Source organism: Megalops cyprinoides, chromosome 5 (genome assembly GCF_013368585.1).
Source record: "Megalops cyprinoides isolate fMegCyp1 chromosome 5, fMegCyp1.pri, whole genome shotgun sequence".
NCBI classification, from domain to species: Eukaryota; Metazoa; Chordata; class Actinopteri; order Elopiformes; family Megalopidae; genus Megalops; species Megalops cyprinoides.
In genome coordinates, this window is record NC_050587.1 from 2432933 (window position 1) to 2450506 (window position 17574).

General features: G+C 39.9%; 1 protein-coding gene across 1 annotated transcript; it reads left to right on the forward strand.

Moving 5' to 3' along the window:
- The first annotated feature begins 10543 nt into the window (after positions 1–10543).
- On the forward strand, positions 10544–14721 carry ptges (prostaglandin E synthase). Its single transcript, XM_036530194.1, has 3 exons — positions 10544–10727; positions 11035–11117; positions 14366–14721. Exons 1-3 carry the CDS (start codon positions 10620–10622, stop codon positions 14610–14612), a joined length of 438 nt encoding a protein of 145 aa, XP_036386087.1. The 5' UTR covers positions 10544–10619; the 3' UTR covers positions 14613–14721.
- Positions 14722–17574: the final 2853 nt, after the last annotated feature.

Here is a 17574-nt window from a genome sequence, read left to right on the forward strand (position 1 = left end):
CAATGAAGAAAACAATGCTAGAAAAAATATTTTGATTCAAAAAAGAAAATACACACACTTACACATGAAGCATTGAGTGAAGGTTTAATAACCACCCTGAGAGCTAAGCCCTGATCAGTCGCCTTGGACTTACAAGTATACAATGAATGCCCAAATGTGGACACATCCAATCTGAAGGGCCTCCGTGCTGGAAGATGAAAAATGCACCTTTTGAGAAGGAAAGGAATTGAACTGGGGAACCAATTTTCTGTTTCATCAGACAAGATGTGTTTTTATCTCCAGCTTGTTTTGCTGTTCGCACACTTTGATTAATGATGGACACAAAATTTGCTTCTTGACCTAGAATAAGACCCCCCAAAAAATTCCAGAAACAAAAGCAATTCTATGATGAAAGGTGGAATTCAATATTTTGAGCAAAAAATGCAATATATTAAGTTTCAGTGCAGAGGACATTTGTCCCATTGTGGAAACTCACAAGATATTTCTGTCTTTCAGGTGAAATTGTGTATGTTAATACTCTCAGACTCATTGTGGAGGCCTGGTTGTCTGTTTTCTTGGGAAAAATCAGAATTTAGGGTGTGATGTTCCTTTGTTTCAGGGGAAGCATTGTGCAGTGATGCCTCAATTGATACATACTTGGGGAAAACAGAAAGCAGCATTGACTTCACTTAGCACTGGGCCACGACCCTCCTTACAAGATGGAGATCATCCCAGCTGGGCTCTATCAGCTGTGTTTCCCCAACCTCTGTCTACTCATCACCATCAACACTTGTGACCCCTCATCTCTGATGTTTGGTTCAGGTACAATAATATCCCATGAAGAGCACTAGATGTATTTGGGAAAAGCCAAAGCCATTCAAATGCCAATACAAATTCATTTTTGTCATAAAAAGATATGGCAAATGCCTTGCCTGTTATAAATAGGAATCCCTGTCCCAGGATGCTCTCCTAGGATGTGGGTACAGTGAGCAGGAAGAGAAATATAGAAGCATGCAGGCCACACCCATCTGACCACAGCTTTCCTCTTCCAAGTTGAACTGGAAAGTCACAGGCCTCAACAGACAATAATTTGACAATTGCTCAGGACATTTTATTAATGAGCAGAGGATTAGAGCTGAAAAGAACTGAGGATGATTGAATGTAATAGATGTACAGCCAGTGTAAATGTAATTAGCTCTGCTTCTAAAAGAAACACATCCTCAGAGGCAGACAGGCATTTACTAAATGTAGAATGTAGAGCCTTTAACACTAAGAAGAAAAAAACAACTGTACAAAATCTATAATTTAAATAAAATTTGTACTAAATATTGCATTTCATGCAAATGTGCGGAGATGAAATATCCTGCTGTGAGCATTTGAGAGATGAATTTGACTGGAAGCGCTGACGTCAGAATGCATTACCATTCAGTGAATATCATATGCAAAGAGTCCTGCAGCATGGGCAGCTAGCCTGTGACTGTCTCCCTAAGGTATTGTGTGTGTGTGTGTGTGTGTGTGAGAAAGAGAGAGAGAGAGGGAGAGAGAGAGAGAGAGAGAGAGAGAGAGAGAGAGAGAGAGAGAGAGAGAGAGAGAGAGAGAGAGAGAGAGAAAGAGGACCAGTAAGCAGTGATGATGTCATCCTGACTGAAGCCCTCTCTCCCAGGCGATGGGAGGCAGACACACAGAAAAGAGGAGAGGGAACAGGGGAGCAATTCTCTGCTGGAGGGAGCCTATCTGGCTTGTTCTTCTACCACAAGCAGGTTTTTCCAATGTGCTGTAGCAAATATACAGGTGGGTAAGTGCTCATCCTCTCTCTATGTGTGTTAATATTGGTTTCAGATATCTTAGCTTTCTGATTCATATCCTGAATGCAGGTAAGTGATGATGGTTGCTGGATTTCTCCATGCATGAGCTGCTTGCGACTGGCCTCTGCCTGTGTGGATCTGCAGACATAGTTCTAGGAGGAAATATGCTTACTCATCTGCCTGTTTGGGTGCCAGTTTTTGAGATGTGAAACTGGATAGTTGCAGCTAAAAAAAATTTAGTCCAGGTAGTTTACATACCGTTTCCTAATACATTCCTGTGCCAGCATTAGATACACTAGACAATCTTGATATTGCCCGAACTTGAATGAATCAGTCAAAATTTATGATATAATACCAGGACAATGTAAATGGTAAGTATAAAGGCAGAATGTCAAAGCTTGTTAGTGGAACTGTAAGGGTGCAAGTCTGAAATGAAAGTGGAAGCTGTTTGTACGCGTAGCAGCAGTATCTTAAATACTAGTCTGGTTAACACTGAAACTTGGTTGCTAGGAAGTTTAAAAGCTTTGTTTCCATTAGTTTGGCTGTACTTAAGTAAGAGCACATCCAGACTCACTGCAGTGGATGACATCATCATCTAAAACCACTTACTGTTTGCAAATTAATCGCTTTGAATAAAATCGTCTGCCAAATGAATAAATGTAAATGTTAATAAATTTATAGTTTAAAGTGCTCCTGTTACAGTGGTTTGCCACTGTAGTCACTGTCAACTGTGTCTATTGCTGAATTTTCTGTGAAAATATGTCAAATTTTGTAATACATATAGAATATGTATACAATATTGTTCCAGTCTCACTCATTATACATACTAATACAGTTGTGTGGCTCTATCATTCCTTTGAAGTAGTTTGAGTCTGAACATTTAAATCATCTAAATCTACCACAGCTGTTCCTTGACAGTGACATAATAAGTGTCATCTGTAATTTCTGCAAATAAAGTGATTTTTCCAACTGATATAAAAATATGCAAACATCACCTGAGTGTTTGTCATCTTTCAACAAATAGTAGTCACTGTCCTGGCCCAGCTGAATTCTGGGATATGTTGCTATCCAGAGTTTTGCATTTTTGGGTGCTGCAGGGTACTGCCTCTTGTAGATGGGTAAATAAAGACACCATCATCTTTTCCCACTGTTGACTCTCCAATCTGATTCTGAAGGGCAGATACTTTGAACATTAGAGACACATGGACACTGACTAATTGTTACAGAGAATGAATGATATTCCTCATTTCTTTACCTACTGACTTTTCCATGAGCCATACTTCCCAGAACCAACTGCATTGACTGTGACCACAGCAATTGTGCCATCTCAACACTAGCATGAATAAACCATTAATCACTGTCAGTCTTAGTGAGTGTCTAGGCCAAATGGAAATTAGTTTGGTCTGCACTGAAACATTGAGGAACTAATAAAGTTAGGGAATTCAGATGTTATTGATCTTATGTGTTTCTGAATCCCACTGATAATTTCCAACGTTAAGCCTGTTTGTCCAGCTGGTGCTATTTCAATAACTCTGAATGCACGCCTAGATAATGATGTCAGAGCCTTTTGAAATTGAATCCTCCAAGAGAGGCCATTGAAGCTTGGCATCTCAATGCACACTTCTCATGTTTCTCTAAATTGTTCTTCTACCAGGCAGTAAGGTCACCTGACACTCTCAGACTATACACACCGGCAGCTCAGCAGAATCAGATAAGATGCCAAACACTCTGGACTCAATGATTGATTTGAGAGAGGGGAAATGCCTTTACAGCACCACCTCTCATTGGAGGACCAAGATAAGCAATTTGTCTCAAAATTTCAAGGATTTGTTTTGTAGGTTTACAGATAAGCTTAGAAGGCACTAGCAGTGGCCATTTTATCAGCACCAGCAGGCAGCTGACTAATGGCCTGAACATTTACTCCTGTTCTGTACAGATTTAAATATTTACATGCTGGTGCCAATTTGAGTCTTGAATGACCTATAAGAATTGTGCAACAACCTGATGGAATCCATAACCTCATCCTCACCCTGGCTTGTCTTCCAGCCATTCCTGGATGTGCGGCAGCTGTCTGCAGTTACGGAGGCATCTGATGGTGGTTTCTTTCCTGAGGAATCCTCCCTGTGAACTGCATCTCTAGTCAGGTGGGCTGGGGCACACACAACTCCTCCCCACTAGCCCCGGGGCTTCAGGGGGGAGGCACGCAAGCACGCCAGCTCACGGACGTGTCCGAGGGGAGGCCTGGCAGGAGCTGCGGTCAGGCCCCTCCCACCATGGGCTGCGCGATGTGTTCCCAGCTGGTCTCCATGTGGAGTGCGTCTCCAAAGACGCCAGGTGTGCGGCCCATGGAGCTGTCCGTGTTCCCTGAGGTGTCTGCCGGGGGCTACCAGAGGGTGTCCGGCCTACACTATATGTCCTCTTTCTCGGATGCAGAGGACTGCTGTGATGATGTCACGCCGAACAGTTCATCCTCCGCTGACTGCTTAGAGACTGAGGAGTGACATGCAGAGGTCACTGATGACCTCTGCAAGTCACTGATGAACTTCAACCTGCATAATAAATCCTTACCCAGATTCCTGTTGCACTGTGCCGAATTATCTCACTAAGTTGTTACAGAGAGATTTTTCTGATCTTTTGCTAGGCTGCTGGAATATTCATTAATTTTAAATGATACTTAACAGAGGGTAGAATGCTTTCATCTGATGACTAATCAGTGTTTTGTTAAATGGAAAAAAGATCCCCAAAACTGAAAAATTACTGGCATCTCCTAACTGATCACTGATAATTGCATTTTGCCATGAGAGATAAATGGTGGAAAATTCCTTTCTCCACCATAATAGACATAATAATTGCTAGGAATCTTGCAAAGGGCACCTGGGGCTAATATCTGAAGATTTTCCTTGATTACCATTTAGCGCGTACATTTAATTGGAAATGAAACTATGTGAAAATGGAGCCCCAGGGAAAATAATTGAATGACAAAGTCTAACACATCCCACATGCATGGTCCTCACATGGCAGATCTAGACATTTTTCATGAGTTCAGACACTTTCCACAGGTTTTGTTTTCTTAAAAGAACTGCCTTGTAGCATTGTACCTTGTACCATTAACCATTATGATCAAAGCCCAGATGTGGTCTTATCTAAAAGTCTAAATGTATTTCGTTTGAATTAACGATGCACCATAGGTCTTGCTCACCCCATTTTTTACACTGCTATTGTCTTGATAAAATGATATTTAACTTGAACTAAATAATATACATACCACAAAGGCATTACTTGTGTAGGTAGTAAGGATGGTACAATGCAAAATCCAGGTGTATATACAAGGGCCTATTACGGCTTACAGGTATATGCTGAAAATAAGTCCAAACCAATCCAAGGGAAAAAGGTGATTAGAAATTTTTGTTATTGCTGAGTCTTACTGTGGAACAAACTCCTATTGTCATGTACTTACTGAAACAGCTTACATAGAATTTAGACAAAATTTAACACATATAAATAATTGAACATAATAATTGAACATCCAGGTGGCCCTGGATACAGTAATTTTATAACTGGGTTGAGAATAACGATGTTGAATGAATGAAAAATGAAAGACTAATTTAGTGTTTTAGAACAAGTTCATGCAGGGATACCTTCCTTTTGTTGTTCAAAAACTTCCCAAAATAAGTACATCCCTACAGTGTGCCATTAAGTTAAATGACAGTAATTTGATTTTGAAAATGTATAGCAAAGCCTGAGGGCATCCACCATTTAAATTCATTTTGGCTTGGCCACACATAATGGTGGTGCCTTAGCCTTTGTAAGGCATTTGCATGGATTGTATAGAGGTACTTGTTTTGTAATTTCAGTACTACCAGCAGTAGCGATTATTGATCTCAGATCCTTTAATCTCAAATGTCATTTTGATGACATTACGTTATGTCCATTTTGATATTTGTTCAATAAAATTAAAATTATGTCAAAATTTAATTATTTAAATTTCTTATTCATTCATTTATTTTTTGTTTGATTCAGTCAATATCAGCATAAGGTAAATGCAAAATGTTTGTGATTCCTGATTCTTCCTTTTGTTTGAATTCATTATGAAATTCACACAGTACTCCCCAGAGTAAGTACACTGTTCAAGGGGATAAACTGTGTCCCTTTCTTTCTGGGTCTGTGCCCTATTTATCACTGAATGTTAATCGGTGGTTGATAGGTGGAAAAGACTGCTGGAGTACTTTGCCCCTCCTTTGCTTTGCACTGAAATGCATCACACAGACACAGAGCTGCAGTCTGTGCACTGGTATCCTGTGCAACACTGTTATATCGTCCTTGTGATGAATTTTGCACTGCACTGAGATCTGTGCCTTTCGACTGCGAAGTTATGAAGGGAGTGCATGCTCCTCATGCCTTTGGAATAATTCCCCCTGTTTCCCTTGTTACTCCTCAGAGCACTGCTGTTCAAGGGCTGAAGTGGTGCACAACGTGCTCTGCATGGAAGCATCAATGCACTCTGGTCCCCAAGAGTGACAGAATGGTGAAACTGTAGTGTTTTGAGCCTTCCATATTGATTAACGTACTTCATTGTGGGGAGAAGGCACTCCTTTTGGCTCACAAGAACTCATTAAAGATTTGATTAATTTTGAGCTTGGTGAAGCATCGCATTATCCACTGATTCTGTGCAGAATTTGTGTTTTAATTTGTGTTTTTAAGTGTGTGCTGCCAAAGGATGAATTTCCTGCTGAGTCATTGATATGTGTGACTCAATGCCCCTTGACTCAGCACTCAGTATTACATTTTCAGGTTATGACTACTCTTAAAATGACTAATAGTCACCCTGAAGTCAAACTGCTCCTAACAACTGCTTTTCTCAGTTTCAATGAGTTCTGTGTCATTCTCTTTTCTGGTAAAAATGGGTAATATTTAATGGGGGCTACAATTTTCACAAATAAGGCCATATATTTTTAAGGCAAAAATAGTGCAAATTATACTGTGCTTTCATGGATTTCACCCATTAAAGGAATTCTGTAATAAACAAGCTCTTCGGGGGCAGTATGAGCTTCTCTTTCAGTCAGCTGCTCTGAATCTGAACATTTCTCAATACCATCACTAATTTTGGTTTCTGTCAACAGCTCCTTCCTTTCCAATTCAGTGATGACACTGTAGTATGTTGATTAGTTGCTGAGCACCCAGAAGTACCTTGCAGCATTCAACAAACTGTTGTGCAAGTCTTGCACCATTTATCAAAATGTACTGCACTTTATTCAGGCATGACTGCCATGACTCCCTTCACATTTTGCTTATCTTAACTAAAATGACTTTCACAGCTTACAATTTTACATGTTATTCATTTATACAGCTGGATATCTATGGAGAGAATCTGGGATAGTAATCTTGTCCAAGTGTGCAACAGCAGTGGCCCACCTGGGTTAAAATGCCCTGCTCCTTACCACTACACCACAGAACACAGTAGCATGAGACCATGACCATGTGACTTATTTATCAAAATGTGCCGTTCAAAGATGGAATCAGTAGTGTAAATGTATAAAGATAAGTAAACCATTGAATGGAAGCTGAGAGGCTTCCTAATTTCCAAGAAAACTGATAAAAATCTTTGCTATGTGCAAGCTTGTGGTTTGTGTCTGGCAGCACTGACTTATACACTGCCCACAACATCAAATGGAGCATTTAAAAACAACTGCTTTTTCATTTTCAGCACAACTAGGAAGATATCTGAGCAATGGTAGAGTTCACAAACCAAATCCTCTGCTTCCCACCTGCATTTGAAAATTTAACTGAGTACAGGTATACCTCATTGGCCAATAGCTGGCTTCCTTCATTGGCACATTCCACATGTACACTACAACAATTACTGTCTGAAACAGTTATTTACTGCAATAGGTAAATTTGTTAAAGGAAACCCCTCTTACTCAGTTTAACATACTTTTTTATCTCCACTTCTAGAGTCATAGCAGTCACATCTGATTTATGAATTTTTTGTGGCTTAAAGATTTCCTTTCAGAGTATCTGACCACGTTTTACAGTGTACAACATATAGAATTTTATACACTCCTTTGCAGGAGACACAGATTGTGTCACCACTTGCAATTTCTGAGGTTAAAGTGGCAGGCCATTCTAGATTTTACAGACAGTTGATTACTAACAGACTCCATATCTTTTATTGACTATGGTTTCTGGCAAAAGCTCTGAGTTTGTAGCAAGGGGATGTCAATATGAATAATTGTATAATTGTATTGTATTCTGGCAGAGGGAAGTAAATCAGTTAAACCTAGTAGTAGTACCCAGTAAGTAGCCATTTTCAGGCTAACCACATATTAAAGAACATTTATGTGCAATGTCCCATGGCCAGGTAATGCTAGCAATAACTTTGTGGCACATGCCTCTAAGCTTGGACATGGAGACAGTCCGTCAACATGTACTGTTCCGTCATGGCTGCCAATGCAATGAGCCAGTACCTAGTCTGAGTACTGATCGAATCTTTGCTGTAATTGGTGGCTATAACAAGAAACACACTCTGAGCTGGAGATACATGTGGGACATAAGTCTCCAATAAGACTCCAATACAAGAATACCAAAAGTGTGTAAAGTAAGAGGAGAGAAAGGGAATAACTATTCTAAAACTGGTAACTGCAATCCCACAGTGCATTGACTGCATTTGCATGTTTGTTTTTTATAGTTGACCTTGGAATGACCAACATTTCATGAAAAGAGCTGACTGTTCATCAAAATTGTGAATGTATACATGCAAAATGCATGACCACAGATCCCTAACTGTAGTGTTCAGATTCAGAGTAAGGCTTTGTCTGTAAAATTTAACGTTAGATGTATAATTCCTCTGAATTTGTTCAGGCAGTGCTTAATCATCACCTCCCTCCTGTAAAACTAAATCGATGAATGTTGAATGGATTAAATGTTTATGGTGGTCTGAGTTCGGACAGACAGCCAATGGCATTACATGGTTCTCTTGCCCTGCATCTGATTCTGTACCTCCATTTGTCTCTTTTCCGAGCCATCATTCTAACATGTGCTTCAGTAACCATCAAACATGTGCTTGTGGGTCCCTCTACAGCATGTCATTAAGTCTTAGCTTGCTTGCTGAATTTGTTACCTGTTTGAGAGATTACTAGACAGCTCTGCCACTCTGAGTTTTGTTAAATCTGATCACTGAAATAAACTCCACTGTAGCTGAGGACACTAGCTTGACAATATATACACACATTTTTGAAGCAATGTAGAAGTTCAGATGCTCTGTGGAAATCCTGCTTATAAGATGCTGCCAGTTTATTGACTGAAAACTACTGGGTTTTGAGTCAATAAACTGTGTGTATCTTCCAAACAGTGTCGTCGGAGAGTGGTGAGCCATGCATTTCCTGTATATCACACAACTTCAGCTCAGCCTGTTTTTCTGCCACAGTGACACCAATAGAAAGTTTATTTCACCGAATCTTAATTAATGACACGTAGCATTTGTACCAGAGATAGTCATTAGTAATTTATCTTAAAAAGAGCTGAACCTAGAGATAGCCATCTTCTGCCAACTTGGTAATCAAATATTTTTCAAAAGCTTTATCCAAAAATGCCTTGATGGAGAGAATGAATATAATGTGCTATAACTGCTTCAGTTTAAATTATTTCATTTAATGTGATATATTTGTACATGTTACACATCGAAGGAACAGCATTTGTGGATCTTCAGACAATAACAAATCTAAATGTATTCTGATGAAAACAATAGATAATTCTCCATTATTAATAGAACAATTTACATGTGTAACGTAACATTGGAAGTTTAAATGTTTTAAACTAAACCTTAAGAAGCAGGGAACACTGACAAAGGTTTTCTGAGTATCAGAATGCAAGAATATTCTTTTCAAGTTTACAGTATTGCACTTTTCTCAGGCTACCGAGTTTAGTTTGGCTTGGATGCACAAACGTCTGTAGTCCTTGTCAATTTCCATATCAAAATTACCTTCAAGCTGTGAACATCAGTCGATAGTGACAATGACATTCACATTATGAAACATGAAAACACTTTTTTGGGATGATTTTTGGGATCTCAACACATCCATAAGGCAGATTGTATAGGTTAAGCAGAGAGCTCTTCTGCTTAAAGGTTCTTCAAACAACTTGATGATGTGCATTTTAAAAGAATCCATGGCCTGCAGGTATAAAATCCTGTCACAGCTGCCTCCAATACAAACAAGAAATACTAGCTGAAAGGTGTGGCAAGCAGACATGACTCTCTAACAACAAAAGCTGAGCCTACCAGGCTCTACCAGTTTAGAATATGTACAGTTTAATCACATATCACCTGGGTTTTAAATCGATATATGCTTGTATTTTCCTCTCATGGAAAGGGAAGGTTTGGGGACAGTCACACATTGGGACACCTTCCATATTCACGTGTCTAACAAAATATGGATTCTGTGACAGTGACCAGCTGGTTACTTAACTGCTTAATTATTATAGCTAGAATAAATTAGCTTACTGGTCATAGCCAGATAGCTGATTGTTATATTTCTAAGACCCCAGACCCCAGATCCATGGCATACACTTTGGAAGTGATCCATTGCTCATGTAGAAACAAATATCTAAATTTGTGGAAATTACCACCTATTAATGTAATTTAGGTGTTGCTACATTCCATCCGGTAGCTTACGATTTAAGTAATATGAGTCCTGCTGACGGAAAAAAAAACGTCAGTGAAATACGTCTCGCAACCGGTCCTTGGCATTCGCGTCTGTGAGCACTCCCTCTGGCACGTCGCTTATTACCGCTCAGCGAGCGACAGCTCTGTCCGTATATCTGTCACTGAATCAAGTCACAATGTTGGATAATGAGGTCTTTGCATCTTTCGTTTTCTATAGCACGCTTCTTGTGCTTAAAATGTACATCATTGCAATCATTACGGGACAAGTGAGACTTCGTAAAAAGGTGAGTGGCTATGGTTAGGTTAAAACTGTAGATTCTGATATTATGAACCTATTTCTAAGTTTAAATGCGTGAACACTGCGTTGTAGCAGCCATCCCACTAACCGTTTGTACGTCTAAGGGGAGACCTACCGATTTTTCGTGTCTTTTTATTGAATTGGCTACATGTATGGTAAGTTAGTTCCAACATTGATCGTTTCGTAGCGCATGCATTTTTTTCTGCAGGTCATATCGATAGTCATATATAGGTAAAAAGACGCTGTGTGACGCTTGTGCTTGACTTGACGCTGTGTGACCTTTTGCATTGAAGGCGTTCGCGAATCCTGAAGATGCAATGAGACACGGAGGAGTTCAGTACTGCAGAGAAGATCCCTACGTCGAGCGATGCAGGAGGTGAGAACAAGTAACGCTGCCATATAATTCTACTGACCCATGAAGTTGTCATTGCCTATTTGCATTGTAGGCTATACTGAATTTGTAGGCTACCCTGCATTACTTTAGCCAGCTGTTGGTTTACAGGCTACAATGTGTTGTTGGCTTATAACGTTCAATTTGACTCTGAGTTTGACTCTGTGTTACTCTAACAATTGGACATTGTTTTTAAACTCGACACGAGCTGTACGAAGAGTTGAGGACCGTCATATGTGTCATTCCAGATTACCTTTGTCAGGTTTTTGTACATGTCACCGTCTCTACCGCAGCCTCTGGAATGATTTAACTTCAGTGTTGCTCCAACATGCCGGGAAATTATCCTCTAGACCGGGGGATAGCAGCTGTTTTTTTTATGCGTGAAAACTTTCCACTCCGAAGCCTAAGCAAAACAAGCCTGAATTTTCCCAGTTCACAGTGAGAGTGCACTGCACTCGTAACACAGTTGCGTTTTGAACGTCAAAGGTTGACGGAATTTACATCGGAGGCCGAATTTGTTTCATTAAAAAATTTCTGCTTTACATATTATCTGATGTTCACCTGCAAAGCCATGAGCTATGAAGGCCTGTACTTCGATCTGTATCTTAGAGGTGCAAGAATGCTAGCGATTGCTCTACAGTCTGGCAAACTATGTAAATACATAGCCACAGAACACATAAAATATTTCAAGGGTAAATCTGTGCGCAGTTTTTGCAATCCAAAGGTGATTTCAATATTTAACTGTATGAGCACTTTGTCTTTTAAGGACAAGGGGGCTGCTCTACCAGATTGTTCTGCTTATCACAAGGGGAGGGGACACTGGAATAATATTTTTTCAGCATGGGCTGGGTAGGTAGAGGAAATGGCCTCTTAGTTTGTCTAGTTAGTGCTTCTGTTGTACATTGCAGTTGTGGACTCCCCCCCCAATACACGTGTTTCTTGCAGTCTCTGACCCAGTGTCAGGAAGTGGGTCTACTTGCTATTACCACAACAGACCTTTCCTCTCCAATTTTGTGCTTAGCGACACCAAAAAGCTGATATCACCTTCTGAAATCTGAAAAAATAATTATAAATAACCTGCAGCTCTTAAACAGAGATTGTGTTGATAAGAGTGTTGAGGTATGAGTCTGAGTGTTTACTACATGAGAGTAATTATAATGTTTCAAGTGTGATCATGTCTATTAGTGCGACAGAATTATTATTTATAGCTTTCTTTTGAAAAATTCCAATTCAAAATAAATTTGAATAATACTGCATATGTTGTGAACTTTATTAATACAGTACACAGAGCTTACATAGTTCTGAGTAAAATTTTCCTTAAGTGAAAGTGATACAGACAGGAAGCCTTTCAAATGAGTGGAAGATTATAGTAGTTTGCATGGTCACTGACTCACAGCAACATGTTGCAATAAAGACTTGTGGTTCATGTAAAGAGGATGATCATCCAGACACAGCTTCAGTTCTGAGTATCCATTAGGAAGCTGTGTCAGTTGTTCAGGAATGAAGGCTTGATGAGAAGCAGATGATCGTGTTGGCAGCGGTTCCTGGGACTGCTTCCACCTCAGGGGATATCGCTGGCATTCCTTTCAAGTGGAAACTCCACACTCACCTTTTTCTCTACAGATTCCTTGCTAAAGAAATGAAGGCTGGTCACTGTGTTTTCGAGTACAGCAGTAAATGACTTTGCTAATCGTTGTGAAAGGGAGGCATTCAACATTAACCTGTGTGATGATCTGCCCTCGACTTTGAGTAAAGAGATGAAGCTAATTTATTTTAAAAAGTTATTGTTGGTTATGGTCAAACTTGTGTAGATGTGTAAGAGTTGAAAATATTTGAGCAGGGGCAGAAATAAATGACATGACATTGCATTTCTTGGTGTTGTGAGTTAAACTGACTCAACAAGGACCATTCAAAATGTCCCCCTCTGTATGCAATATCTGGGAATTTCCATTCAGTGCATTTCCAGTTATTATTTGCATTTCTATTTATTTTGTATTTCCCATTTTTCATCCAACTTTTTGTAGCAGCTAGCTGTGCATTTGGCTCGTTTCACTGTTGCATCCCCTTTCCCTGTGCAGGAGTACAGGATGCAGTGCATGCAAGTCTGTAATGCACACGCATGCCAACTGTGACTGTTTTTCACACTACAATTCCCACAATGCACTGGGAAGCAACCTGAACAGAAGAGAGGTGCATTTCTCTGACATTATCTGAACAGCTCATAGGGATTGAAATGAGTGCCAGGGTGCCGAAAACAGTGTGATGAGGGACCCCTGACCAACACATTCACCCCTACCTCAGTGAAATGAAGCCAATATGTTCATCCCCTGTTGTCTCTCAATCAGTTTTGGCAGATTACATGTCAATTCTGTGCCATAGAGCTAAGTCTGTGGTCAGGACAAGTTCCCTAACTCTCTGGGCAGCCTTATAAACAGCTGGCTCACTCTCATTTTTAAAGAGCTGGCCCTCGCTTCAGCAGGTGTAGCAATCCACTCAGCATTCTACTCATGCATGTACCCGTCATCTGAGTGGTTTGGAGGTTTCCATGAACCATAGGAAATGCAGCAGTAACAGGTTAAGGTTAATAAAATAAGATGGTAGATTTTAAAAGTGGTTTGGTCCACAACCCACTAAATCTGCATGTGTTCATGGCTCAGTCACTGATAATATTGACTTAATTTCTAACGAAGGTGATTCTTAAGTAATTATGTGAGATTATTTTTGGCAATTTCTATGCAACAACTTCAGTGTTGTTACTGACAGTTCAAGTAATATGCATACTAATTTAAATCAATTCAGAATGTAGACATTGGAAAGGGTAATTCATATGCTAAATTTGGTAGGCACACCAGAATGTGAAGGTGAATGATAAAGTGTCATAGTGGTTAGACTGGAGTATGTCAGTAGGAAAAGAACTGATAGAAACTCTGTTGAATTACATTTTCTGTAAATACATTTTCACACTCCGCACAATAAAATAGTGAATACAGTTAATTTATTCATTTATGACCCAGTGACCCATATTAGTTTTATGAATGATTGTTTTATGTACATATTGAAAAGTTAAGAGCCAGTGATTTTTTTTTCCTCCAACTTTTTTGAAGCATGTGCACTGTAAAACACCTGCTAATAAAATCTCAGAAAAAAAACATATTGACAGTATTGTGTATTTTTCAAACGTTGGGTATCAATATTTGTAACACAAATGCTTTTTTGTATGTGTCTATTTTTAGGGCTCATCACAACGACATGGAGAACATCTTCCCCTTCCTGTTCTTGGGTGCGGTTTACTCGATGACAGAACCCTCTCTAAATGTTGCACGAGTTCACTTTCTGGTCTTTTTTCTGGGCCGGATTGTCCACAGTGTCGCCTATCTGTGTGCCCTGAAAGCCCCTACTCGTTCCCTGGCTTACGTAATCGCCCAAGTGCCCTGCTTCTCTATGTTAGTGCAGATCCTTTTCACCATGGCCTCGCCCTGATGGAATTTCACCAACCAACGAAACTTTGAGGACGTTGTTTTCAGTTCTGAATGTATAGCAATACAAGTAATTGACTATGTAGTCCAAAATGCACTCAGTGTTCTAAAGAGATGCGTCGTATGCAGTTTAAAGTGATCCTTGATGTACATCTACAAGATGGCAGTGTTTGAAGGAGACTGAATAATAGAATTGTCACTTCTCTTGTGGGTTTTTTTTTTAATGAAGGTTGTTTTTTTCCTCTTATATTTCACTTTTAGCGACTGATGTTTTTGGAATGTTCTCTTCAAAGTTAGGAATGCTATATTTACTGTGTTAACTTGTATATGTCAGACAAACCTGAACTCATTGACGGTGAATATGTGATCATGTTACATGTGTTTGCAGTCAGTATTTTGTGTACCTTCATTCTCTGTTTACAAAACAGCCAACTCCACATCATGGTAACATGGCAGTGATTGTAGGGACATGTCCTGCTTTGATTTCTCACAAGGGCATGAGAGTCAGTGTAAATGCTATATATTTTATATTTTCCAACATCCATGTACAGATGTCTCCTGCATGCTGGATATGCCATGAGGTTGTGGGTAGAGCATTTCCACTGTGCTGAGGACTGGAGTCTGGATAGCCCTGTCTGAAGAGCCTTTTGAAGCGTGATTAATGTTGCGCGCTATGCTTTTGTCTCAGGTTTTGATCTGCTGAGTGGGTTATCTGTGAGCCTAGTATGTCGCTGCAGAATGTTCAGAATTCTGCTGCTTGCGCTCTCAGATTCAAAGGCTTCTGAAAAGAATGGCATGGATGACAGAGTATTACTGCTGACAATTACTGCAATCACTGCTGAACCCACATACTTGAGTTACCTGTTATATTTATATGTGCCTGCCTTTTTGTCAGTTATTGAATACTTATACTGGTGTAATGATGTTAATGATCAACTGAAGATATGACTTCGCAAAAGGGGACACACCACTGGAGGCCACTTAGGAGGCCTTAGTTTATTTTATAAAAAAAAAACACACACATGTGTCACATTTTGACTTATCATTTTAAAGATATTTAACTAATTTCAATATTTATTTTAACATGCTAACTTTGTAAAGGCTGAGTGGATTATGGAAAGTGCTAAAGAGGAACTGGAGGCAGCCTATCTGCACCTGAAATGGTTTCTAAACTGAAAACAAAGTTTAATGGAAACTGAACAATGGGGTTCTCTGTGAGAAAATTGTTACCACAAGGTAAAGGATATCAGTGAGACTGAAGAGACAGGCAGGTGTGAATACTGTTCCATTAGCTGCTTCTCTGAAAGGTGTAGAAGGTTGCAGAAGACACACTGGAGGGAATGAGGGCTTGTGGAATTTTCCCTGTATGACAAATGACCAAAAGACCACAGTATGAAGAGTTTAGCAGATGTGACCCAATCCATCAAGAATGGATAACTTTCATTCCTATGTAGCAGTCTGAAATTCTATGCAAGGTCACAAGGCAACTGTGCTGTGTCAGACTGAGCTGTACTATGTAAGTAAAGGTGGTCCAGTGGCATGCAGTGTCGTCCTGCTTATACCTGCTGTCTCCTCATTAGCCCTGAGGGAAACGGCAAAGTACCTGGATGGTAACATCAAAGAAGAGCTGGGCTGTAATTGTTCATCTTGTGCTTAGACTAAAAATAAAATCACTTGATACACATCTTGCAGTACTTTTATACTATTGTTGCAGTCTTTCTGAGCTCAAGCTTTTATAGAGTTTGAAGCCAAGGCTAGCTTTAACTTCCCTGGCTTTGAATTTGGATTATTTTTGTCCTTGATGCCTTTCACTCTCTGTGAATGTGTAATACACTTTTTTGTGGAGTTTGTGGAGATGAATTTTGCACTTTTGAGTGTGGCACTATTGTTATCATGTGTGTGTGGATTTTTTTTGGAGGGTAAAGAGGCATGACCATGATCCTTATTGCTGCGGAGGTGCTGTCTGCTGAATCTGAACCCCAGGCTGTGTCCAAAGTATCCAGGGCTTCATTCCAGCATTCTTCTCTCAGTTACATAAAGGCCTCCAGTTGGACTACATCCGAGGGGCTGCAAAGGGGCTGAGGCAGGCACAGGCCATGTTTATTTTGCTAGTTATTCCCATGAAACAAAAGTATTCCTATGGAGCACTCCTTCTCATATGCTCACATAAATGGGTGTGCATACACATCGAATGTTACAGGCTGTAGAGACAAACATATACAGATGGATGCATGCACACACGCACAGGTACACACATGCATACACAAACACCCACACACACACATGTGCACCCGTTAATTTCACCCACACACACAGACATAACACAAGCATTAACACCATGTCCTTCAATCCGATGGCTTTAGCAGCATAGCTGGTAGAGCCTTTGACAAGTAATATATGTCTTATTTGCCTTGAGGGGCGGTGGTGCACAGTATAATCATTGTGTGGGAGAATGTGTAGGAGATGCTTTGTGGTGAAACCAAATAATGGTGCATAATATGACTTTTATCCTTATGGCTATGACTGGATTTGGTTTAATGTGGTTGATTCCGAATACCTGTTGTGACATGTCCCCTGTCTGTGTGGGGTGGTGTGAAAATGCCTGTGTCTGCAGGCCCACGAGGCAGTTTGTGAAGGAGCTCTGCCTGTTAGTCTCCCTCAGCCCAGAATGTAGTAATATTTTCAAACCTTCAGCTAGTACTTCCCCTGTTGCTTCTATAGCAGAGTGACCATCTGCTTTAGTCATCAGATGTAATGAATGAATTCAGTGGGGTTTTTTAAGTAAGAAATTATACTTTGTTCACATGGCCATGACTTTGTCATTTCACTTTTCAACAAGAGAAAATAATTTTAATCTATAGGTAAGCTCCCATGTGAGTTCATCACTCACACATCATTTTTCTTTGTTCAATTGTTTCAAAATTAGGAGAGCTGAAGCTGTTTTTCAATATTTTTTTAAGTCCTGT

Bases quoted from the DNA above. Each gene is read 5' to 3' on its own strand.
- ptges (XM_036530194.1), top strand. From the start codon at position 10,620: ATGTTGGATAATGAGGTCTTTGCATCTTTCGTTTTCTATAGCACGCTT. The intron at 10,728-11,034 runs GTGAGTGGCTAT...TTTGCATTGAAG, and splicing joins AAGTGAGACTTCGTAAAAAG to GCGTTCGCGAATCCTGAAGA. The intron at 11,118-14,365 runs GTGAGAACAAGT...GTCTATTTTTAG, and splicing joins TACGTCGAGCGATGCAGGAG to GGCTCATCACAACGACATGG.